At 46.6% G+C, this 26348-nt stretch overlaps 1 protein-coding gene across 1 annotated transcript in view; it reads right to left on the minus strand.

The window, feature by feature from the left end:
• Positions 1–172: 172 nt before the first annotated feature.
• CRYBG3 (crystallin beta-gamma domain containing 3) overlaps positions 173–26348 on the minus strand; it is a 100289-nt gene continuing 74113 nt past the window's right edge. The window contains exons 13-22 of the mRNA XM_038766203.1: positions 19261–19403; positions 19042–19168; positions 17809–17841; positions 12428–12537; positions 11818–11944; positions 6084–6223; positions 4681–4804; positions 3157–3315; positions 2414–2573; positions 173–1406 (exon numbers count right to left, since the gene is read on the minus strand). Of these exons, the coding sequence (XP_038622131.1) occupies positions 1318–1406; positions 2414–2573; positions 3157–3315; positions 4681–4804; positions 6084–6223; positions 11818–11944; positions 12428–12537; positions 17809–17841; positions 19042–19168; positions 19261–19403 (1212 nt within the window). The 3' untranslated portion in view covers positions 173–1317. The remainder of the gene's footprint in view (positions 1407–2413; positions 2574–3156; positions 3316–4680; positions 4805–6083; positions 6224–11817; positions 11945–12427; positions 12538–17808; positions 17842–19041; positions 19169–19260; positions 19404–26348) is intronic.

The raw sequence follows: 26348 nt of genomic DNA on the forward strand, positions 1-26348 counted from the left end.
ATAACACTGAGCGGAGCTGTACTTACTCTACATCTTTGGGTCTAACAGAGTTCTTTTTAAAGTTTTCACTGTTATATTAAGGACAGTACAGAAAACTTTACAGAAGTACTACTCAAGCCTAATATATTTACATTTAAAGACTGGTTACTACAAAAATATTCAGACAAATCTATGAATTTAACTTATTTACTTGTATTTTACATTCTAAAGTGCAATTAGGTAGACATTTTGAAAATTTCACACTATAAAGAATTTTATCTATTATAAAAATAGAGAAGGCATTGTATGCTTCCTAGGAGGGAAAAACAACCTTTGTAAATCAGAAAAATCTTTTTCTTACCCGACTCACTGAGTTCCTTTGTAAATGAACAAACCCTGCAAATTGCTAAAGCCCCTTCCCTTAAACAGTTGAACCCTTCTACTGGAGAAAATGTTTTTTCTTTATTCCTGGTAGATAAGAAATAATCTGATTTCTTCAATTATAATGCTGTATAAAATTATATTGCAGTAGTTCTGTTCGGCTCCAACAAACATAGCAATCAGAATAACTATTAAGAGAAAAATTACCTTTGTCATGTTGCACGATACAGGAAATACCACTTATGGCTAGGATTGAGGGCCCTTTTCTATATCACATGGCTGTTCAATTTGCATGTGCTTTTTGGGTGCCAGAACAAAAAAAATATATTGCAACTTTTTAAAGTCAACTCAAAAATAAAGGTTAACTGTTTTGCATATGGCTTTTAAAGCCATTAACCCCTTTCAACTGGCATATATACTCTGCTTCTTGCGCAAATGTAGATTGTAAAATAATGAATCCGTGAGATACAATACACAAGTTTCTGCTGCTTTTCTAATCTAAAGTGACTATTGTAGGGTGGTAGTCGGCTGGTAACAGAATCTACAGCACTAGAATGGAAACATTTGTGTACTCACCTTTTGGGCCTTGAAACTTTCTCAAGAATATTGCAACCGGGTGCACCACAAAATGGGGCACCCCTGGGGTTTTTATGCCTCACAAATGCAAGGAGGAAGGTCAGCAGGAAGAGGAAACGTAAGAATTCAGGCAGAAGGAGTCTTAAAACACTATTTGCAATATGGGTATGGAGAATACTGTATTGAAGTCCTTTTAGTTCCTCTTTATGGGAACAAATTCAGCAATACTCTGGAGAAGGAAGAGTGCAAGTTGAATTTCTCCGCATTCCAGTGGCCTGTGACTTCAGCAGCTTTTTTCAGTAGCTTCTTTTTCCTCACACCCTCGAAACAGATGACAGTTGCAGTCTAGCCCAGTTAGAGAACTACCTTGTAGGTTTTCTCTCACAATATTTCAATGTCCCATTTCTGTGTATGTTCTCCCTCCAGGAGCGGGTTTACAATTATGTGGGTCTTATCATAATAATTTCCTCCTGCAAAAGTTCAAGGGAAGAAGTTAATTATTCATGCAGAGACTCATCATTTTACATATCTGTTCGGCTCACTGTGAAGTAGGACTCTCGTAAACATGAGTTAGAAGATTCTGATACAGAAAGTCAGTTCAGGAAGAGTAAGCCAAATATTTCAAATTAAATGCCCGGTCTTAATCTGAGTCAGGTCATTAAGATAGGCCCTTTATGTAATGGTGCTTTATTATACTATTTTAATAGGTGGGGGACACTAGGTATTTTAAATGCCTCCGAGACCCACGAATAAAAGACTGAATATCAGGTGGCGTTATGATTACAATAGTGACTATGACTAACTCTTCAATCAGCAGCCAGGAAAATCTGTGGCAGTTACAGTGTGGGGACAACAGGTACAGTAAACAAACTAAACTATTTACATTAGCCCCATGCTGGGGTCTGGGTTGCTAAATGAACCAGCAGTAATCTATGTTCATTTATTTAATGAAGTTTCCATAACACTGGATTTTTGGGAAGCCCTAAACTATAGCAAATCTCCTAAATATAGGTGAAAAGTAATAATGGTGAGATAGCCAATTCTTTCTTTTCTGCATTTCTTTATACATCACAGAATCACAGGATCTTGGGACTAGAAGGGCCACCAAATTTAGGTCACTGGTTGACCATTATTAGAAAATTCCCTCCTAGGACTAATTTAAATCTCTCAACCTCTCCTGTGATAACCATCAGGTACATTTATCAAGTCCGTCTTTTTTTTCTCCACCATCACACCCCCTTTATTTTCTCTCACTCCACAGGTCTTCCTCCATTACTTAACTGTTGCAGTCACGTTGGTCTGTTGTTTTTTAAATGGGGCAGAGACAAAACACATTTAACCTGCTTATGGTTTTTCTTTAAGGAGACAGGCACAGGACAACTATCGCACAGCACACAGTTCTGGCCTAGGTGGGCACTTAACAGAGAATCTGTTTAAGGCATCCTGGGGCCTGAAATAACCCAATCTGGTTTTGTACCTTTCACGTCAAGAACGAGTTGGTCACTGAGATAAGAACTGATGGTTCCATCTTTGTTCAGCTTCCACTTCTGCCTACGCCTCCCGTGTTCAGTCCACAAGGCCACTTTAGCTCCGGGTAGGTCTCTGCCACCAATAACATCTAGGCATGCATCATTAGCCTGAAAGGTATTTTGGAACAAAATGGTTGCAATGAGATAGGAAGCAGATACAAACGTTTGATAGAATGAAGTCACCTGCCCCAAGAACGTTTTCAGAGCTTTGCTCAGAATGCTATTTTAAGTAATGTTAGATAGCATTCACAGTTCCCTTTAGATTGGGGATCAATGTCTATCAACTCCAGTATACTGTGATGTTAATAACTGTGGCGTTTGTTAAGCACTGGGGTGGATACAAGTAAATCGGGCCAGACACAGTCCCTGTCGTACATGGGACTCACAGTCTTAATCCCCATTTTACAGATGAGGTACCTGAGGCACAGAGAAGTGAAGTGACTTGCCCAAAGTCACACAGCAGCGATGGAGGCGGGATTACAACCCAGGCCCTTCGGACTCTCAGACTCTGTCCACAAGGCCACACTGCTTCCCTGTACTCTCCCAAGCACTTAGTTCAGTGTACTGCACACATTAAGTGCTCAATAAATACCACTGATTGAACCAAATTACTCCTATGTTCTGGATTTAAGATAGCTGGACATCATGGTAGGTTCTTAGGATTAAAAGTGGTATTCACTGGGCCCCTTACCTTAGACTTGAATAGTCCACGGCAATAGTACCAGATCTGAGTGCTTTTTCCATTGTAGGGAGATATACAAACTGATGTGGCTCTGGGATCAGCTAGATTCCCGATGACCGTCAGGTACTCATCTTGGGCTCGGTTTTTTATCCTGATGAACACTGCAGGCTTCGAGCCAAGAAAAAAAGGAAGAATTAGTCACTTCATAGGGCCTGATATGCTTGGCGTTCACCCTTCAAATCAGAAGTGCAGAGGCCCAGGGAAGCAACCCCAGAGGGAATTTAACAGTTCAGTCTCACTGCATCAAATCACACAACTAAACTCACAGGTGCAGGGGGCATCTGTAAAATAGATGGGGGAAGGCCTGGACCTTCCTGGTGGCTTCCCTGACCCGGCAGTCATTTTCTCTCGGCTCCGCGGCCATGGCAGTGCTGGACAGTGGTACACATAGACAGCTGGAACCTAAAATTAGTTGACTTGAATTGAAATCAAAGGGCTCTGGCAGAAGGGATAATCCAGAAACGGAGTATGAACACGTCAGAGTGTTAGACACTTCTCACATTGATGGGCTATCGTCCCCATCCCTCCTAAGTCTATTGTGCTCCAGAATCCCCTAAAAAACTAGTTGTACCTGATCCAAACACTTAAGACTTGTCAAAAATAAACGCTGACTTTTAAGGAGTCTGAGCCAAAGCACCAGCTGAACATTAACCGCTTCACAGGGTGGCAGCAGGTGCTGTGGCTTCTTCACGGGGAGAGAGATTTCAAGTGGATGTGTGCAGCCGCTGAGCCCCGAGGTGCTGCCAAGGTGAGCGGTTTATCAGCCTGGGTAGTGGGCATCACCCTCGTCGGAGTTTGGAAGCTCCTAGGAATGGCTCAGCCAAATAAGCCTTAACCAGAACTGAACGTCCGACTCAGCACTGACAGGTTTGTCACGCTGGCAAGGAGAGGGTACTTGATAAAGCATATCTTTTTGGTGGAATTTTTCCATTTTGGAAAAAAGGTTTGTGTGGATGAGAAAGGACTGAAAAAGTGAGCTTTCTAGAGGCCCAAGGTGATTGTAAGGATCAGATGTACACTTCTGGCCACCCTGGGTGAGATGCGGTTGGGGCTTGGGCTTCCCTTCTGACATTTCCCTGCCAGATCTCTTTGATTTCAATTCAACTATAGGTTCCAGCTGTCTATGTGTACCACTGTCCAGCAGTGCCACGGCCGTGGGGCCGAGAGAAAACGACTGCTGGGTCAGAGGAGCCACCAGGAAAGTCCAGGCCTTCCCCCATCCATTTCCTGTCTCCACTAGCCAGCCTCTCCCGGCTTTCCGTCTCTGTGGGGGACTGCTGACTCAACTGGCTTCTTAGCTGTGTGAGCAACCTCACCAGACAATCAGGGAGGATGAATACTTGGGAAAGGTCCAACCGTCTGGGTTGTGAAACAGTTGAAGAGGGTCTAGGGTGGCCGGAAGGTGGAGAGTGCCCTGCTGGCGGGGATGACCTCGGTGGGGCTTCACGCTCTGCTCCCATTCCTTCCCCTTACCTGTTTGACGGGCCGCAGGGACCCAATTGCTTTCCACCCGCTGAACTCTGTCCAGTTTGAAATCTCACATGGTTCCATCAGGATCTGTCTTCCTAAGAAATTGCATCCTTCATATGCAATCCACCTGGATGAAGGGAAAAGGACAGTATTTGAAATCAGTGTGGCCATCATCTTAACTGTTATCTCTGCACAGAGCCCCAGAGAAGGGGGGCGGGGGGGAAGGGAGGCAGCAGGCTTATCCATTCATTCATTCATTCAATTGTATTTATTGAGCACTTACTGTGTGCAGAGCACTGTACTAAGTGCTTGGGAAGTACAATTGGGCAATGTATAGAGATGGTCCCTATAGTAATCAATTAATGTTGTCAATTAATAGTGGCATTTATTAAGCACTTACTGTGTGAAAAGCACTGTACTAAGCACGTGGGAAAGTGCAACATAATAGAGTTGGTAGGCATGATAATAAAATGAATTAATAAAATCATTATTAATGATGATAATGACCAATAATAATAATAGTCACATGGTCACCCGCTTGTATGGGGAGTCAGGCCTGACACAAAAACACCAGCAGGTAATTGGACAAAAAACCCAGGTGCCAGAGGGGTAAACTGAGAGTTCAGTATTGCGTGATCAGGACTCAGTAAGCACATACTGTAGTGCTCTACTCATACTGTTGACTGAGCGATTAGATGCAGATGTGAGGGACGTGGAATGGAGGAGAGGGATGGGACTTCACTAATCACAGCTCCCTCGCCCCCAAGTTTTAAACCCACTGGGAGAGGGGCTGTCAAATTCAGACTTCCCAGGTAACTCCTCACCTGCAAAACTGGAACAAGACACCAGTTCTCCCTCCCTCTTAAGACTGAAAGAGCCCTGGGTGGGACAGAGACAAGTCTGATCTGATGATCCCATATCTACCCGGTGCTTGGCATATAGTACATGCTCAATAAATTCCATTATCACTGCCACATTAAATACAATGAAGGACATTGCTTCAATGAACTAGTACCATGCTTCCGCTCTAGTGCCTAAAGGAGAGCACTAGAGAGTGGTTCGCTCTTGAACAAGAATCGGCAACTTTCCCTGCTGCCTCTGCTCTCCAAATTAATAAGGAGGGTTGGGGTTTGGGTTCTGCCCGTGTCCTGCAGGGCAAAGGGAGGGACAGCACACAGGACCGGGTCCCAGCAGCCCCTAGAGCAGTGAGTCCTGAGGCCCGGGGGCTGGCTCATTACATCTCGGCACACTAGTTTCACAGATCACTTAAAAAAAAACCCTGCAGAGGGACAGAATAGAGGGTGTAAACTGGATAATGGCTTCAGTACGCCAGGAAAGCCGTGCCTCGTAGCCCAGGCCGGCTCCGGGACAAGGGGCCCCGGTTCGGGCCTCGTGGCTTCACTTACAAACCGCTCTTGACCCAGACGGACTGCGTGTAGAAGTGCAAGTCCTTGTTCAGAACCGAGTTGACGGCTTCTTCCAAGTGGAGCTCCCTCCCCTCGCAGTGCCCCAAGGCAAACAGGCTGATGAAAGGCTCTTCAAATACCTGGAAGCAGAGGAGAAGGGAAAGGGTTAATCCCTCAGGATCAAGGCCTGTAGACTTGCCAAGAGTTCCACTTGGCTACGGCCACTCTACTTTGAATGCTCTCGCGTGGGTCCCGCTGACCTTTTAAACTAGGCTTGTTCTCTGTGGGGTTTATAACCTGTAAACCCGGTGTGGACAGGGATTGTGCCTCTTTATTGCTGAATTGTACTTTCCAAGTGTTTAATACAGTGCTCTGCACACGGTAAGCCCTCGATAAATCCGACTGAATGAATGAGAACAGCCTGGGAGGCAACAGCTTTGATATTTTGCTGCATTCGTATTCTGGTCCTAACCCCGGCAAATCGACAGACGGATCATGTTTGGGCGCACATCTGAAGAAAGGGACTTCGTAACTCTCAGTTAACCCACAGCAATTGTGGACAACAATGGCAACGTGGTGAGTCGAATTCACCCATCAAAAACAACCCAGCAGACATAAAAGAAAACTCCAGGGAAAGATATGTACTGCTCTGTGTGGCGGGGTAGCAACCCATCTCCTGCTTCACAACGGGAGCCCAGGAGAAGCGGGGTTTGGACGGGAAGAGCTTGGCTTTGCGGGCATATTTTCAGGTGAGTGAGTGGGTGTTCTTTCAGAGCCAAGAGATAAGTCCCCCAGCCCGGCTGGAGTCAGACAGGGCGGACAGAGCCCGGGACTGCTGCCTACCTTAGTTCTTAACGGGCTCAGCTGTCTAATTCTAGTCATTCTGGCCACTGGCCCCTTCCTACGTTTCTCCAGCTTTGGCTTTTGTCCTGGCAGACTCAAGCACGAAAAGACACACATCACCCCGCCAACGCCACCCCCCCCCCGTCCCCCACAACCCTTCCTCCTTCCTCGCTGCCAGTTTAAGAGAGAACCAGGCCAGCTGAGAGCCAGCCACCAGAGCTGGGAGGGAGATGATTTTCCACCACGGCGGTTGCCAGATTTCCATGCACTTAGAGTCGATTCAGAAAGTGACAGAGGCCAGGATATTAAAATAAATCCCTGCCTACAAATTCCTGAAAAAGTGTTCAGAATCAGTTGGTCACGAACACACCAAGTCCTGGAAGGAACCCGGATCAGTTGGCTTCACCCAAGACATATCCTTTCCACTGAGACTGTTTTTTGAGAGCATTACTTAACAAACACCATCGTTATCCCCCTCTGCAACAACTATGCACTTGACTGTATTCCCCTTAAGCACTTTAATACTTACCCCAGCCTCACAGTACTTATAAATATTCCTACACTCTACTATTTACCTATAGTAAATAGGTATACCTCTGACCTATTTTTAACATCTGCCTCCCCCTGTGGACTCCTTGCTGTCAGGGATCGCATCTTCCAACTCTTTTTTATTGTACTTTCCCAACTGCTTTGTACATATGGTGCTCTGCGCACAGTAAGCACTCAATCAATACCACTGATTAATGGATCGAATCCACAGAGCCACCCATCCTTACAGATGGCTGGGCTGCATTTTTCCACCTCAGCTGAGGGTTATATGGTTTGCTTACATAAGCTTGCTATGCACAAGTTGAACTGTTCTACTGGGAAAGAAATACTTTAACAGAGTCTAATATCAAGCCATATGAAAATTCTATGGTTTAACTGCTGTCAAAACAGTTAACCTTAATCCCACTTTGAATATCCAAAAGTGCATTCCACTGCTGGTGCCAGTTGAAGGCTGAGATTGTATTTATCTACAAGGAGGCCAGTGTAATTTAGTGTGAGTAGAAGGTAAACCCTCTCTATGCATTCAGAAACACACACACAAACACATGCACGAGGGCACGCTTTTTCATCTTACTTTCCTTTCACAAAGTTACCAACTCCCAGGTCTCCCTACTCAAGAATGCTCGGGCTTCCAGGTCAAATTCTAACTCCGACAATGGGCTTGTTTGAAGTGAGCAGAAGGAAAGGCTGGCTAACACTGACAAAGGTAGAAATGGTCCATTTCGGTAACAAAAACCCTTTTCTTCCCAGAAAAAGGACACCACAACTGCTGTGTGTGTCTTCAGAACCCACTTCCCGAGCTCCTCAAGGTTCCCAACCCATTTGTAAATTAAACCAGCTGGCCCCTCTATATTGCTTATAGGCCAATGACATTGGGGCCACTTCCTTCACCTCTTCCCATCTCACACAACTGTGCCCCCGAAGATTGGACAAGTGGAAAGAGCCTGGGCCTCATATTCTCAAGCGCTTAGCACAGTGCTCTGCACACAGTAAGCGCTCAATAAATACGATTGATGATGATGATGATATTACAGTCCCAGTTCTACCACTGGCCCACTGTGTGACTTTGGACAAGCCACTTAACTTCTCTATACTTCAATCTCTCTCCTCAATTATTAAATGGGGATAAGATTCCCTGCTTTCACGACCTCTCAGACTGTGAGGCCCCATGTGGGCCTATGTGGACACTATGCCTCACCTGATTATTGCCGATTTGTACTTCCCAAGCGCTTAGTACAGTGCTCCGCACACAGTAAGCACTCAATAAATACGACAATGAATGAATGATTATATTGCATCTGCCCATGGTGAATACTTACTAGACACTATAACCAGGCATGCCCAGGAGTTTTTCAGATTTCAAATTTCCAGATTTTGCAGAAGGTGCAAAAAAGTAGGTTGGGATTTTTTTTTTTAAGTGCAATTGAGGCAAAAGTATTTCAGGGTGTAACGTGAACATCAGCACAAGCTACAAGATTATTATGGGGTGAGAAATGCCTTTAGCTTCTCAGAAGTGCGGCAGATTAAATGGCAGGGTACTGTAGAGAGCAGTTAGTGTAGGACAGCAGTAGTGGATCTGGCGTCTTGTTGGCTTCTCAATCGGAAAGAGTTGATGGTTTGAGGAGCCCCTCTTAAACGAGAGGCTCTCCGACTCACTGGTATCACCTTGCTCTGCCCGATCCATCTTCTTAACTCTGACTGACAGCTCCCACGGCCAGCTGCCTGGCCACTTTTGTGCCCTTGTTCAGCCTTCCTCACAATCTCACCCTTACGGGAACCAACACTGGGTGCTGGAGGAAGTGGGGAGTGGAATTCCCGGCACACAGCTGAACTTCCCACCATACTGTTTCGTATCCATTAAACCCTAATGTGTGTTGTAAATTCCCTGAAGCAGTGAAGATGGGCCCTGCATCTTAAAATGTGGGGAGACGAGTCACAGTTTGGCAAAGCTCCTCACCTGGGCCGAGGTGGGTTTTCAAAGAAACTTTAGCCTTTATTTAGCCAGTGCCCTGGTTGAGAAGCAGCGTGGCTCAGTGGAGAGAGCACCGGCTTTGGAGTCAGAGGTCATGGGTTCGAATCCCGCTCTGCCACATGTCTGCTGTGTGACCTTGGGCAACTCACTTAACTTCTCTGGGCCTCAGTGACCTCATCTGTAAAATGGGGATTAAGACTGTGAGCCCCACGTGGGACAACCTGGTCACCCTGTATCCTCCCCAGCGCTTAGAACAGTGCTTTGCACATAGTAAGCGCTTAACAAATGCCAATTATTATTATTATTATATTATCACCTCCCTGGGACTTCTCGGAAAGAGGGCGTGTTTACCTCTTTGCCCATCCTGTCTGTTTTTAAGGGATGCAGCAAATACTGGGGGAAAGGGTTTTTTCCCACATTCACACCTGTAATTTTAAAAAAGTAAAAGCCTTCACCTAGCCTTCTCTGCTTCACCTAGTCCACTTACTCCTAGCCACGAGGCAGGAACCTGACAATACATGAGGCAGCAGGGAGGCCAGCTGATGCCCTGGAATTGCTTCCGAGTGGCTAAGGGTTAACTCCCTGGGCCAGTCTGCTCGGGGGGGTTGCTATCTGCATCAACTGGTCCCACCCCAAATTTAGAGAAAGTTACACCCTAGTCGCTCTGCTCCCTGACAGTGAATCAGAGCTCGAAATTCAGAATGCTACATCCTACAGCGCAACAGAGGACGGTGCTCGGGCCCCATGAGGCAGAGGGAGGGCGAAACCTCCTGGTGCCTTTGTGGGTCACAGGAAGAGGCGGCCTCGTCACCTGATCCTGACAGCAAGTCCTGTGTAGGGAGAGGAAGAGGAGGGTAGGCGAGCCCAGAAACCTGCCCAGGGCAGCTCTCACGCTTGCAACCGAGAATCAATGCGACTGCCAGTTCAACCAGGACAAAACCTTCAAAATTGAGAGCTCTGCCCAGGCAGGGAGGAAGGCCAGGGTCTCCCTGGAGAGCCGGCCTGTCCGTCCCAAGCGGCCCTGGAGCTTTCGTGCCCCTTTTAGATGAGCAGCCATCTGGGCAAGCTCTGGCCAGGGCACTGGCTAAACAAAGGCTAAAGTTGCTTTGAAAACTCACCTCGGCCCAGGTGGGGAGCTGTGCCAAACTGTGACTCGTCTCCCCACATTTTAAGACGCAGGGCCCATCTTCACTGCTTCAGGCAATTTACAACACACATTAGGGTTTAATGGATACGAAACAGTTGTACCCGCAAACACAGAAAAACACTGTAACTCATTCTGAACTGCAATTTCTGAGTTTTTCTAATCTGTTCTTGGAATTGCTTCGGGGTTGCTGATTTAAGGGCTACCTCCCAGGACAGGATAATGGTAACAAAGCAAGACATATAAATCCAGAATTGTACTGGCCTTTACAATCAATACCAAACAAGCATCTTCCCCATTCCACCGGCCCCCAGCGGTAGAATAAGTACTTTTTGGGGACCATGGATGCAGACTCCCTTGCCACTCTCCAGATGGCTTTCAAACAGTAACACAAACCACTGAGCAGGTGGCTAGCTCCCCACCAAGAGCACTCTGACCGTAAAGGAGGAGGTCTCATCTTCAGGGAGCAGGAGTGCGGCCACATGCAACGCCAATCTACAGGAAGACGGCCATCACTTCAGCTAACCCCGGCTCACCATCCTCCTGAGGGTCCCTTCTGATTACCTTCGGACTCGGGCAACGCTGACCCGACCGGCTCGGGCAGAAAACTGCGGTGCTGTGCTCCGAGAGGGCTGCCCCAGATGCCGGGGCTGGCCCTCAGTGGGTTCTTTCCCCATCCTCGGACTTCTCCTCCCCTCTACCAGGAAGTATCTGGAAAACCATGACTGGAAACAGAGTGACTTTCCCTTTGCTGCCTAGGTAAAAGCTCGAACTCTGTCAGCCGGCCAGCTCAATTTAGAGCTTCCCAGAAGTCTACCACCACAAGGGACAAGTGAGTTTCAGGTCTTCAAATGATGAAAATCAACCACTTTCCACAGACCCTTCTCCTTTGGAGGAGAGAGAGGGAAGGCTGTTCACCCTTAGATACAATCAGGGGAAGAAGGAAAGAGGCCCTAGGCTGGGCTGATGACAGGAACCGACTGCTATTGCCACAAAACAACCATGAAACGACCATGCTAGTTATTTGGTTGATGCAAAGCATAAAGAAAGCAGAGTTTTTAGTTTTGCTCAAATCAAGAGGCTCCTCCACAGAACACGCCTCAACCAAGGACCCCGTTTTAACATTTCCCCGTACATCAGTGGTTCCACTTTCATACTGTTACTCCTGGGTGGGGCCGGAGAGGGAAGGAGTCTTAAGAATATACATTTTTCAATGAGATTCTTACATGATCAATGGGCCTGAGAGATTTGACCGTAGCAGCTGGGCAACCACACGAAGTGAGGTCAGCGTAGAGGCCTTCTTCTAGCACACACTGGTTATCAGCCACTTCCCCCTGGTAACACAGGAGCCAGCTGAAAGACCAAGCAGAGAAAACGCTTTACTGCATAATCAGATGTTAACACCTCTAAGACCAAGACCACAAGTACATTCGGAGATCTACACCTAACTGTCATTACTTTTTAAGAGGCCTGAAAAAATCCAAAGAGTGAGAATCCAGGCACTTGCAGAGCACAGCCAAACCCAGGCTCAAAACCTGCTGGGCTCCACCGGGAGGAGAAAGGAGTGGCAGGAATGCCACGGAAGTGACAGAACCAGTTTTATTGTTTTTCTCCTCGCGTGTGGCTATGTGGACTAAAACCATGACTCAGCCTGCTCACTGTGAGCTGGCAAAATGGCAACCAAATTCTACCCCCTTCCTGGAGGATGAGGTCAGTCAAAAAGTCAAATAAAACCAAGCACCCCCCACCCCCCACTGATCGTGTACACGAGGAGAAATACAGGGAACGTCGGGGATTAAAAATAGTTTCACGTTTAAATAATTCAAACACACTCACCATCCCCGAAGGACCTTAAATGAACGGGGCGAGAATGATGTCAAGTCCAAGACTTCTGCCACAAAATCTACACATTCTCCTTGGAAACCAGGGCTGCTAAATGCTTGGAGCTGTAGGAACAAGAGCAACAGCAGCAGCGAAAAGTAACTAGAAAGGAAAAAAATATTTAATCATCCCAATAACGGTAAAAATCAACTGAGGGTCCCCTGGGTGTACCGAGTGCTTGGAAAGTACAGACGAGAGGGAACCTGTATAAAGATTTTAACAGTCATCAGGCAAATGAAATCACTGAAATGCTGAACTGAAGTTTGCTGCCTCAGTGCCGACTGTGGAAGAGCAGCTGGAAACCTTCTCAGGAGGATTACTGTGACATTTTGACAATGGTTACACAGCCCATTCTGTGGGTGTCATCCTTGCAAAGTGACCTTTCACCCAATCATCCTCCCAAAAGGATGATGGATGAATACAAAATTATCTTTTCAGAACATCGCCATTCAGGAGCCACCTTTCCAACGGCAGAGGAGCTGGGCTGCTACTCCGTTTCATCATCCGCAGGAACCAGATTCCTGATCATTCCACGGCGGAGCTGAACCCACAAAAAGCTAGAGCAGTCGGAGGCAGGAGGGCAGAGAACCAGGAGGAGGATTGACAGGACTAGAGGAGGAAAACAATGGTGGGGAAGAGGAATTGGGGGAAGACTGCCATAGAGCAGTACTTCCCAAGCGCTTAGTACAGTGCTCTGCACACAGTAAGCACTCAATAAATACGATTGATTGATAGAGTCAGAATCCAGGGGCAGCTGGTCCTGTACTTCAACCTGGCAGAATTCAGCAGACTGACAACTATCCCGAAGAGAGCTTCTGTCAGTAACACAAAGCCACCCCCTGCCTTCGGATCACACTGGTGTTCTTCGCGAAGACACCCAAAGCCTTGTTTGAGAGGTCAAGGGGGTGGCGGAAGTTGCATGTTCCCCCTGACTTCCTGATTAACTCCACTGAGTCAGAGCATGAAGCCCACCCCAGGAGTGCCAGGAGGGCAGGCATCCAAGCAGAGTGCCCCATCCCGGCCCCCATATCTGGACCGATCTGGCCAGACCCACCACTGCCACCAGCTCCACAGCTGTGGAGATGGTCTTCACTGTGACCAAATTCTCCCCTCCCGTCTCCTTTCCTTACAGTAGTCCTTGGCTTCAATCAGAGAATCACCTCCCGGAGGCCACCTGCGTGTCCAAGAGGTCCTGTGGCTCAAAGGGCTAGATCCGCCAGGGAGCACATTCTCTGACTACCACTGCAGATGCTTAAGGATCAATAAAACATGAGAATGAGGCAGATTGATTTTTTAACCTCCCGCAACGGGCAATAATTCCTTAGACAGGCACTCTCTGGATTGAATGCATGGAAAGAAGGAAAGCAGGAAGAGCAAAACATTATTTAAATGTCCATTATTTTGCTGACAGCCATTCAGTGAGCTTTGCTCTGGTACTTCAATAATTCACCAACGTTTCTCAAACTGCTGTTTAAGAGTATGGAAAACGGATGATCCTGGCTCTCCATATTTCAAAGGATGCGGTCACTCTCTGGCTTCTGTCCAATACCACGCTCCGCGGGAATAGATCACAATTTGCTCAAACAGCTCTTGCGCATCAAAACACAATTCTATGCAAAACAGGCCAATTTGATTATGACCCAAAGTTTCATTTTCTGGCTGACTGCTGCGGGCCCAATATAGAGCTGACCAGTCACAGAGCAGACTGGACAGGTGATGGTGTCTACGTTTCCATATCCCCAACAGGGCCCTCAGCCTGGGGAAAGCTAGCCTGAACACTGCTCAAACAGCATCAGAGAAAACGCCGCCCCATTCCCATCTCCTCTCCATACAGCAGGCACTGATTGTCCTGTTTCCATCACTGCCACCAGCTCTTTGCTCCTTCCCAGCATTATCTTTCAGGCACATTTATTGTACCGTACTCACCCAAGCACTCAGTACGATGCTCCGCACTCAGTAACTGCTCAATAAGTAAATTGATTGTGGAGTTGTCCAAAGATTCACCAAGAATCACATGCTGGGCTCCACAACCTCTGATCCCACACTGCCTCTACAAAGACCACCTAGCACTCCAGCCCTTGGGTGAGGAGGTGTGCCTCCTCATGCCCTTAAGAAACCGTGGGCGATCCCAACCTGGATTTCAGGGCTCAATGAAAGAACCACACTCATTCTCTGCTCTGACAACAGTAGAGAAAATGCAGTTGCCTCTTTTTATGAGGAGAGCTGCACTCCTGGATTATTCCTGAACACAATTTGGGAGGTCTCCCTTGCGCAAAAGAAAGCACTGAAACTGAAAATGTGCAATGTTTTAATTACTGAAAACACACCAAGAAGCTGCGTTCACTTGAATCTATTAACGTGAAACACAATACTGTGAAACTGAGCCTCTGGGCCCAATCTCCTTTCTCCAACTTTAGGACCCTTTGGGTGGGGAACAAATCTTTTCTTTCTTGAAAGCACTAAAAGGAGGGCATCCATTTAATATGCGCCCCTGTCAAATGTCTTAAAATTGAAGTGAGAAATGAAACTATGGGGTAAGTTATTTCCTCCACAGAGTCCATTTCTTAAAGATGCCTGGGAGGTTGGAACTTTACCTGCCCCTCGTTCATATCATCTGGCCCAGTTTAAAGATAAATTGTCATTTTAAAATTCTACACATTACCTTGGCTCCACGTTAGAAAATGAAGAGTAAACTTGAAAGAATTAAAAATACACTCAGTCCTTCCGTAATGCAAGTTTTCACTTTGGGTTTTGGGGTAGAGCGCTGTTAGGGAATTAAGGAACATTTTTCCGAAGACACCCACCCATCTGGATAGAAAGAGATGCAGTGTCAGGAGGAATGATTATGAGTACACACACGGTGAGTTTTTCTCAACTCAAGTTTGTCGGGAATGTAACCCCCAGAGAACTAAGAGGGTCTTCTACGAAGTCTAAAACCTGCTCTTACACTTTCCAATTACATTTACCATTCCAAAGGGGAATACTGTTTACAGTAGCATTTAACTTTATAGTGCAGGAGCAGAAACTGTTTTGAAAATAGTAAAGGTTTACTGGTGATGTGCGCTCTCATTGGCAAATTTAAAGAACGACTCTCTCAGGCACTGCATTTTGGAAATTAGGAATTTTTCTCACTAAACTTTTCACCAATGGCCTAACACACCTGCGTTTTCATTCTACAATCTTTAATTTGTTTATATTAATGTCAGTCTACCCCTCTGGACTGTAAGCTTGTTGTGGGCAGGAAATGCGTCTGTTATACCATTGCATTGTACTCTACCAAGCGCTTATTACAGTGCTCTGCACACAGTAAGCGCTCAGTAAATACAGTTGACTAACTGACTGCACCAACTTATCAGTGAACGATGTCTGTGGTCTGACTACCCATCTCCCCCTTTCCTAGCCTACTGGGAATGCTGTAGCATCTGCACTAATATCCTGTGGCAGGGGGGAAAAAGCCATTCCTGTCTTGGGGAAGAAGTGGGATGTTGGGTACAAACCACTGGGGTAACTTTGAAGGATGCCCCGGTCCTGATGAGGGGAAGACTCCAGACTTTGCTGGCCAAGACTCATCCTGAAACTCTTGTGGGACCTGGATTCCTTGGCAGGTTCCTGTCGCTTCCTCCTCCTCCTCCTCATTCAGCTAGAAATTATACATGAACAGTCTTGTGCGGAGAGCCGGGGCTAGAAACAGGAAGTGAAAAGAGCTGCGGGGAGAGGAAGAGGAGGAAGAGAAAGAGGAGAAGGCGGAGGAGGAAAAGGAGGAACCTGGCTGAGAGGCACCCGATTATTTTATCTTCAGGCGAAAGGGCCGGTCAGCTATTCACGCCCTTGAACCACTTAGAGGCTTACCCAAAAAAGTGTTTATAAGCCTTCAGACCAGGCTGCAGAACGCCAAAATAATGAGGTTTGGCAGGAAATCAATGTTTAAAACTATAATAATAAACCAATTATGTCTTTTGAAAAGAAACATTTCCTGCAGGCCTGTGTTACTCATAAAACTGTTCGGACCTGAAAGCATCTGGAATGGAAACGGGGGGAAGCTAAACTTCTACGAGCAATATTATACCTACTTTCCAGGCTACGGCATGTTTGAAACGCAGACATGTGAGTGCAAAGGCACTGAAAATCACCTCCAGATGACAGCTGTCAAAAACCTCCAAACAGGCGGCTCAGCCGGTGGAGCTCTCTGCCTCTGAACTCGGATTTTTCCAAACTTTTCCATTACTGAAAAATGTGACTGATGAGGTTGAGCCCAATCATGCAGCTGCCTCAATTCTCCGGCTGCCATTGGGGGCCCACTCTCTCACTGATAGCGTAGGAAGTGGGGAAGAGAAGAGTCCCCGAAAAAAAAAAAACATAAAAAAACCCGGACACACCAGCGGATACGGATTGTAGTGAAAAAGGCGTCCTCCCTGTCGATCCACGTCTTTGTTCCCCAGCCCAGGCAGCCTATTAAAAGCTTCCCTGGGCTCGCCACCAACCACCCCAACATTTCTTTAACACCCACCATTGCTGCTTGTGAGTAAACAGGCCAAGATTGAGGAAGGACGGGAAGTAAATGAAGATGTGGAGGGAAGAGGGAGTTGGGTATTATAACTGAGAAGGCCACACACTTGCAAATGGGTTTCCCAGTCAATTTCTCTCTAATGCACTACACCCAAACACAAAATGATCAAAGTCTGCTGAAGGAGCTGAAAAGGCAGGATGTAGTTCCTTTATTTGGGAATTACTAAAGCCATGATATGGGATTATTTGTTAAAGGAGATGTTTCATGTTGCTTCATAGGCCTGAAAGAACAGGAAATGAGTTCTTTCCAATTTTTCCAGTCATTATTCTGCTGCCTTGGGGACCAACAGATTAGAGTGAGCAGGAAAAGGGAGGGTGACAGTAGGGAGGGTGGGGATCGGGAAAGAAAGAGTGGCAGTGGTCCAGAGAGACCCCAGAGTGCTAGGAGCCGCTGACACTGTAAGCAAAAGAACAGAAGGACTTGTTTCTAATTCAATTATGGGCAAAAGAGGCCTCTAGGCTCTGCAGCACCCACAACACTACAGACTGCACACAGAGAGAGGAAGACTGAGCCCATAAGCAACATTATTCCAGGGCCGGACCAATGGTCCATTGAAGCCAGGGGTTGGTCTTCAACAGTGGCAACATGATATACTCGGTGGAATAGCTGCCTGACCTCTTATTTCTCATGGTAATGGACACACCAACCACCAGCCCTAACTTTTCCCTCCTTCCCTCCCTTTCCTTCTCCCTTTCTCTCTCTCCTGCAAGAAATGAGTCAATGGAGGGACGCATCCTGGAAAGGTACCTATAAAGGCCCCAAAACTTACCATGTGTGGAGGCTCATTCAGCCCAAGGGGTTCCTGAAATAGAGATTGACAACTCATTTCAAAACTTACGAATTTAGTTTTATTTTAAGAATACATATTTTGTAAAATGGACTTTTATTTAAGCTTATTATTTTGTATCAAATCTGAGTATACCATAACTGGAAAAAAACCTCAACCAACTCATATCTGTTCCTAGTTTTGGGGGTTTTTTAAATGTGATTTGTTAAGCACTTTCTATATGCCAGGCACTGTACTAAGCACAAGATAATCAGGCAAGATACACAGTCCCTGTCCCACACAGGGCTCGTAGTCCCCATTTTAAAGATGAGGTAATGGAGGCACCAAGAAGTTCAGTGACTTACCCCAGGTCTTACAAGCAGACAAGCGGCAGAGCCAGGATTAGAGCCCGGGTCCTTCTAACTCCCAGGTCAGTGCTCTATCTACCAGGAATCTGTCAATTAATTCTGTTATATTGTACACTCGCAAGACCTTCGAATGGTGCTCTGCATGTAGCAAGTGCTCAATAAATACGACTGATTGATTGATTCCCAGTAGGTGGCTGGACCCCAGGCAATGGAAAATCCCCTGGGTTTGGTCAAAGGTAAAGAAGTCCATTGTACACACTCAGTATCATCCACCAGGCTTCCAGGTATCTTCCTTACAGGATCTGCCAGATCCCTTTCTCCCACCTCTCCCCACTAGGATAGAATCGATCTGGCATTTTTCAATTTACACAGGATTCTTTGCTCAATTGACATATGACCTCTAAGGATCCTTCCATGACTAAAATTCCCTCATTTCCCCACCCTATTCTTCTTTCCTCCTGCATCACCTATGCACTTTTGAAGTCCATACTCACCCCACCCTACTCCCACAGGACTTACATACATATCCTTAAGCTCAGTTTCTTCCCCTACCTGCAATTTATTTTAATGTCTGTCTCCCCAGCTAGACTGTAGCACATTGAGGATGGGGATCATGTCTTTATGCTCCACTGTATCCACCCAAGCCCTTAGTCCGGTGGCCTGCACACAATAAGCACTCAGTAAATACCACTGATTAATTAACTGATTGATCTGACTTCCCTTTCCACTTGGAAAACCAACACATGGGCTCACCAGTTATCTGTAGCCAAACTCTAGCTTGGGAGGATTTTAGAAAAAAAACAAACAACCCACAAAGTTATAGGACCTTTTCATAGACTCTCTGCCATTTTGGCTCGTGCAGACTCACCAGGCGAATAGGTCGTATTGACATGATTGTGTTGCTGGATCCTCCCCAGTCAAGAAAGCATTTATATTTCCCTTTCTCCAAAATATACTGCTCTCCACAGAAGAATTTCTGCTGGTATGCAACCCAGCTGGTAGGGAAAAGCGAGAAAAACAAAAGGAAAATGAGAAATTTACAAAATGACACTGAAAAGCATATCACAGAAGAGCCCCCAAAACTTACACCCCACTTTTGACGTGAATTGATCTTGTTTCTCTGCCAAACCCAGCTTGTTCCAAATCGGGAATTTCTTTATTCATAATATCAAAAAGATTTCCATTTTCTGAATCTGATTCATAGAGGGTGATGGACGACTCAATAAAATCCTGAAAAAACGGAGGGGAAAATCAGGAGAAATTAGAACTGGAACATGACTACCTGCATTTTACTTCTAACCAATACTCTCACCCTTTGTAAGTCACTTACCTACCAGCATAGGATTTCATAAGGATCTACTTCAAAACCACTATATTTTAAATGTGTTCAAATTGGTCAAGGGGAGAATTCAGCACGAATCATCCCAGGCTTTCTATCCGCATCAAGATGTTAGCCATCTTCTGGATGGAGCTACTGTTACTGACAAAACTTCAAGGTTGACATGGCAGTTGTTGGGTCCCAGACGGGCAGTGAACCAAAACCAAGAGGCTGCTAAAGAAGGGGCTAAAAGGGCAGGGCTTCATTAACAGTGAAAGAGGAGCAAGATTCCCAGGATTACAGAATTATAAATTTTAAATCTGTGCTGGCTTTGAATGTGCAACAGCATTATTAATACTGCCTTAATATTTAACACTGCGTATCACATTTCCAATGATAACGAGTTTATCCGAAAGAGTGGATTGCTAGTGTACTACTTGGCACGTGTCGAATGCTGGCAAACGTTAATGACTTCATTTTGTCCTTCGTAACTAAAGTGTCATGCTCAGAGGTGCCAGGACTATAAAGCTGCCCAGTCCAGATTGTTCCGGGGCTGGGTGCTGATATAAATTCAACACTGCTAAAAGGTCATTATCGCTCATACGACAGAGAGCAGGAGGAGGCAGGAGGAAGCAGGAGGGTGAGGAGTCATAGGGCAAATAACAGCGTGGGCAGCCCCAGTTGGGAGAGGCAGGGGTAGGGGATCGGAAAGAAGGGGACATGATGTAAACGAAGCTGGGGGTGCATTTAGAGGACTGACGTTCAACCTCCTCCTTTGTCCATTTCCTAGCTGTACCCAGAAGATTCCCGACAGGTGCAGTGTTTCCTGCAGTATTTCAAAGTAAAGGCAGAAGGAAATATATCATCAATCGTATTTATTGAGCGCTTACTGTGTGCAGAGCACTGTACTAAGCACTTGGGAAGTACAAGTTGGGAACATATAGAGACAGTCCCTACCCAACAGTGGGCTCACAGTCTAAAAGGCAGTCACAAGGTTTCTGCTGCATAGGGATGGGGCATGGGCCTGGGAGTCACAAGGTTTGCTGCCATTTGTCTGCTGCATGGGGTTAGGGCACAGGCCTGCGAGTCATCATCACCAATCGTATTTATTGAGCGCTTACTGTGTGCAGAGCACTGTACTAAGCGCTTCGGAAGTACAAGTTGGCAACATATAGAGACAGTCCCTACCCAACAGTGGGCTCACAGTCTAAAATGTAGTCACAAGGTTTCTGCTGCATAGGGATGGGCCATGGGCCTGGTAGTCATCATCATCAATCGTATTTATTGAGCGCTTACTGTGTGCACAGAACTGTACTAAGCGCTTGGGAAGTACAAGTTGGCAACATATAGAGACAGTCCCTACCCAACGGTGGGCTCACAGTCTAAGTCTCTGTGCCTCAGCGACCTCATCTGTAAAATGGGGATCAATCAATCAATCAATCATATTTAGTGAGCGCTTACTGTGTGCAGAGTACTGTACTAAGCGCTTGGGAAGTACAAGCTGGCAACATATAGAGATAGTCCCTACCCAACAGTGGGCTCACAGTCTAAAAGGTAGTCACAAGGTTTCTGCTGCATAGGGATGGGGCATGGGCCTGGGAGTCACAAGGTTTGCTGCCATTTGTCTGCTGCATGGGTTTAGGGCACGGACCTGGTAGTCATCATCATCAATCGCATTTATTGAGCGCTTACTGTGTGCAGAGCACTGTACTAAGCGCTTTGGAAGTACAAGTTGGCAACATATAGAGACAGTCCCTACCCAACAGTGGGCTCACAGTCTAAAATGTAATCACAAGGTTTCTGCTGCATAGGGATGGGCCATGGGCCTGGTAGTCATCATCATCAATCGTATTTATTGAGTGCTTACTGTATGCAGAGCACTGTACTAAGCGCTTGGGAAGTACAAGTTGGCAACATATAGAGACAGTCCCTACCCAACGGTGGGCTCACAGTCTAAGTCTCTGTGCCTCAGTGACCTCATCTGTAAAATGGGGATCAATCAATCAATCATATTTAGTGAGCGCTTACTGTGTGCAGAGTACTGTACTAAGTGCTTGGGAAGTACAAGCTGGCAACATATAGAGACAGTCCCTACCCAACAGTGGGCTCACAGTCTAAAAGGTAGTCACAAGGTTTCTGCTGCATAGGGATTGGGCATGGGCCTGGGAGTCACAAGGTTTGCTGCCATTTGTCTGCTGCATGGGGTTGGGGCACGGGCCAGGTAGTCATCATCATCAATCGTATTTATTGAGCGCTTACTGTGTGCAGAGCACTGTACTAAGCACGTGGGAAGTACAAGTTGGCAACATATAGAGACAGTCCCTACCCAACAGTGGGCTCACAGTCTAAAAGGTAGTCACAAGGTTTCTGCTGCATAGGGATGGGGCATGGGCCTGGGAGTCACAAGGTGTACTGCCATTTGTCTGCTGCATGGGGTTAGGGCACGGGCCTGCTAGTCATCATCATCATTCGTATCTAGTGAGCGCTTACTGTGTGCAGAGCACTGTACTAAGCGCTTGGGAAGTACAGGTTGGCAACATATAGAGACGGTCCCTACCCAACAGTGGGTTCACAGTCTAAAAGGTAGTCACAAGGTTTCTGCTGCATAGGGATGGGGCATGGGCCTGGGAGTCAACGGGTTTGCTGCCATTTGTCTGCTGCATGGGGTTAGGGCACGGACCTGGTAGTCATCATCATCAATCATATTTATTGAGCGCTTACTGTGTGCAGAGCACTGTACTAAGCACTTGGGAAGTACAAGTTGGCAACATATAGAGACAGTCCCTACCCAACAGTGGGCTCACAGTCTTTAGACTGTGGCAGTCACAAGGTTTCTGCTGCATAGGGATGGGGCATGGGCCTGGGAGTCACTAGGTTTGCTGCCATTTGTCTGCTACATAGGGTTGGGGCATGGGCCTGGTAGTCATCATCATCAGTCGTATTTGGTGAGCGCTTACTGTGTGCAGAGCACGGTACTAAGGGCTGGGGAAGTACAAGTTGGCAACATATAGAGACAGTCCCTACCCAACAGTGGGCTCACAGTCTAAAATGTAGTCACAAGGTTTCTGCTGCATAGGGATGGGCCATGGGCCTGGTAGTCATCATCATCAATCGTATTTATTGAGCGCTTACTGTATGCAGAGCACTGTACTAAGCGCTTGGGAAGTACAAGTTGGCAACATACAGAGACAGTCCCTACCCAACGGTGGGCTCACAGTCTAAGTCTCTGTGCCTCAGCGACCTCATCTGTAAAATGGGGATCAATCAATCAATCATATTTAGTGAGCGCTTACTGTGTGCAGAGTACTGTACTAAGCGCTTGGGAAGTACAAGTTGGCAACATATAGAGACAGTCCCTACCCAACAGTGGGCTCACAGTCTAAAATGTAGTCACAAGGTTTCTGCTGCATAGGGATGGGCCATGGGCCTGGTAGTCATCATCATCAATCGTATTTATTGAGCGCTTACTGTATGCAGAGCACTGTACTAAGCGCTTGGGAAGTACAAGTTGGCAACATATAGAGACAGTCCCTACCCAACGGTGGGCTCACAGTCTAAGTCTCTGTGCCTCAGCGACCTCATCTGTAAAATGGGGATCAATCAATCAATCATATTTAGTGAGCGCTTACTGTGTGCAGAGTACTGTACTAAGCGCTTGGGAAGTACAAGCTGGCAACATATAGAGACAGTCCCTACCCAACAGTGGGCTCACAGTCTAAAAGGTAGTCACAAGGTTTCTGCTGCATAGGGATGGGGCATGGGCCTGGGAGTCACAAGGTGTACTGCCATTTGTCTGCTGCATGGGGTTAGGGCACGGGCCTGCTAGTCATCATCATCATTCGTATCTAGTGAGCGCTTACTGTGTGCAGAGCACTGTACTAAGCGCTTGGGAAGTACAGGTTGGCAACATATAGAGACAGTCCCTACCCAACAGTGGGTTCACAGTCTAAAAGGTAGTCACAAGGTTTCTGCTGCATAGGGATGGGGCATGGGCCTGGGAGTCACAAGGTTTGCTGCCATTTGTCTGCTGCATGGGGTTAGGGCACGGGCCTGGGAGTCATCATCATCAATCGTATTTGGTGAGCGCTTACTGTGTGCACAGCACGGTACTAAGGGCTGGGGAAGTACAAGTTGGCAACATATAGAGACAGTCCCTACCCAACAGTGGGCTCACAGTCTAAAAGGTAGTCACAAGGTTTCTGCTGCATAGGGATGGGCCATGGGCCTGGTAGTCATCATCATCAATCGTATTTGTTGAGCGCTTCTGTATGCAGAGCACTGTACTAAGCGCTTGGGAAGTACAAGTTGGCAACATACAGAGACAGTCCCTACCCAACGGTGGGCTCACAGTCTAAGTCTCTGTGCCTCAGCGACCTCATCTGTCAAATGGGGATCAATCAATCAATCATATTTAGTGAGCGCTTACTGTGTGCAGAGTACTGTACTAAGCGCTTGGGAAGTACAAGCTGGCAACATATAGAGATAGTCCCTACCCAACAGTGGGCTCACAGTCTAAAAGGTAGTCACAAGGTTTCTGCTGGATAGGGATGGGGCATGGGCCTGGGAGTCACAAGGTTTGCTGCCATTTGTCTGCTGCATGGGGTTAGGGCACAGGCCTGCGAGTCATCATCACCAATCGTATTTATTGAGCGCTTACTGTGTGCAGAGCACTGTACTAAGCATGTGGGAAGTACAAGTTGGCAACATATAGAGACAGTCCCTACCCAACAGTGGGCTCACAGTCTAAAAGGTAGTCACAAGGTTTCTGCTGCATAGGGATGGGGCATGGGCCTGGGAGTCACAAGGTGTACTGCCATTTGTCTGCTGCATGGGGTTAGGGCACGGGCCTGCTAGTCATCATCATCATTCGTATTTAGTGAGCGCTTACTGTGTGCAGAGCACTGTACTAAGCGCTTGGGAAGTACAGGTTGGCAACATATAGAGACAGTCCCTACCCAACAGTGGGTTCACAGTCTAAAAGGTAGTCACAAGGTTTCTGCTGCATAGGGATGGGGCATGGGCCTGGGAGTCACAAGGTTTGCTGCCATTTGTCTGCTGCATGGGGTTAGGGCACGGACCTGGTAGTCATCATCATCAATCATATTTATTGAGCGCTTACTGTGTGCAGAGCACTGTACTAAGCGCTTGGGAAGTACAAGTTGGCAACATATAGCCACATAAGGACTTCCAAATTCTATAAAAAGCAGCACACCTGCTAATGGTGGGGCTGTGTGTGTAAAAAGGGTTATTTTTTTTGGAACAGTTGCAGTGTCATGGGCCCTGAAAATGCTGACTCTATTGAATCAACGCTTGAATGACTGCTGTTATGCTCCTATATCACTTTGCCCAACCAGTCCACACAGTTTACAGACAGCAAAGACTGAATCTTATCCCTACCTCATGGAGAGGAACCTCAAACCAGAAAGATAGAAACCGAAGGGTTTTTTCTGAAGCGATTTCAAGTGGAATCATGATGCAAAGAACCCCCCCAAAACATGCGATCAAACAGAGATGAGTTTTCAGGAAATACAAGAGGGAGATGGAAGGGAAAAATATTGGGTTGCTTGGATCTTCAAGGAGAGGGAGGAGCTGACTGGTGGTTATTGCGGTGGCTGGTATTTCAAGGAAAGGTGCCTCCTGAGGAGGAACCCTAGGAATTCTGGGAAGTGGGATTTGGAGGACTCCAATGGAACTGCCCTTGCAGTCCCTCAGACATAATAATTATGATATTTGTTAAACGCTTATTATGCATCAGGCACTATACTAAGCGTTGGAGTGGAGACAAGCAAATCGGGTTCGACACAGTCCCTTGTCCCGTGTGGGGCTCAGTCCTAATCCCTGCTTTACAGATGAGATAGCTGAGGCCCAGAGAAGTGAAGTGACTTGCCCAAGGTCACACAACAGACAAGTGGTGGAGCTGGGATTAGAACCCATGACCTTCTGACATATTTATTACTCTATTTATTTATTTATTTATTTATTTATTTATTTTACTTGTACATTTCTATCCTATTTATTTTATTTTGTTGGTATGTTCGGTTCTGTTCTGTCTCCCCCTTTTAGACTGTGAGCCCACTGTTGGGTAGGGACTGTCTCTATGTGTTGCCAATTTGTACTTCCCAAGCGCTTAGTACAGTGCTCTGCACATAGTAAGCGCTCAATAAATACGATTGATTGATTGATTGATTTTGATGTGCTCAGAAGCCATCCCTTTTGGAGAGAACACCACTCCTTTGCTTCTCCCTTTCCTTCCCTTCTCTCTTCCTGCCTCAGCCTTTGCTTGCTCCCCACAGGATCATGACTCGAGGACAAATCAGAAATCTAATTTCATGCAACTACCGGCAGTAATGGTAAGGGTATTTATTAAGCTCCCACTAGGGGCCACACACTGAAATAAATGCTTGGGAATGAAGAAGCCCCAGTCACCTTCCCTGCTCAGAATCAATCAATCAATCGTATTTATTGAGCGCTTACTGTGTGCACAGCACTGTACTAAGCGCTTGGGAAGTACAAGTTGGCAACCTACAGAGACAGTCCCTACCCAACAGTGGGCTCACAGTCTAAAAGGAGGAGCTTACAGCCTACAAGAAGCAGCATGAGAAGCAGCATGGCTCAGTGGAAAGAGCACGGGCTTTGGAGTCAGAAGTCATGGGTTCGAGTCCCGGCTCCGCCCCATGCCTGCTGTGTGACCTTGGGTAAGTCACTTAACTTCCCGGAGCCTCAGTTACCTCATCTGCAAAATGGGGATGATGACTGTGAGCCCCACGTGGGACAACCTGATCACCTTGTATCCCCCACCCCAGCGCTTAGAACAGTGCTTTGCACATAGTAAGCGCTTAACAAATGCCATCATCATC

This window comes from Tachyglossus aculeatus, chromosome 24 (genome assembly GCF_015852505.1).
Source record: "Tachyglossus aculeatus isolate mTacAcu1 chromosome 24, mTacAcu1.pri, whole genome shotgun sequence".
Taxonomy (NCBI): Eukaryota; Metazoa; Chordata; class Mammalia; order Monotremata; family Tachyglossidae; genus Tachyglossus; species Tachyglossus aculeatus.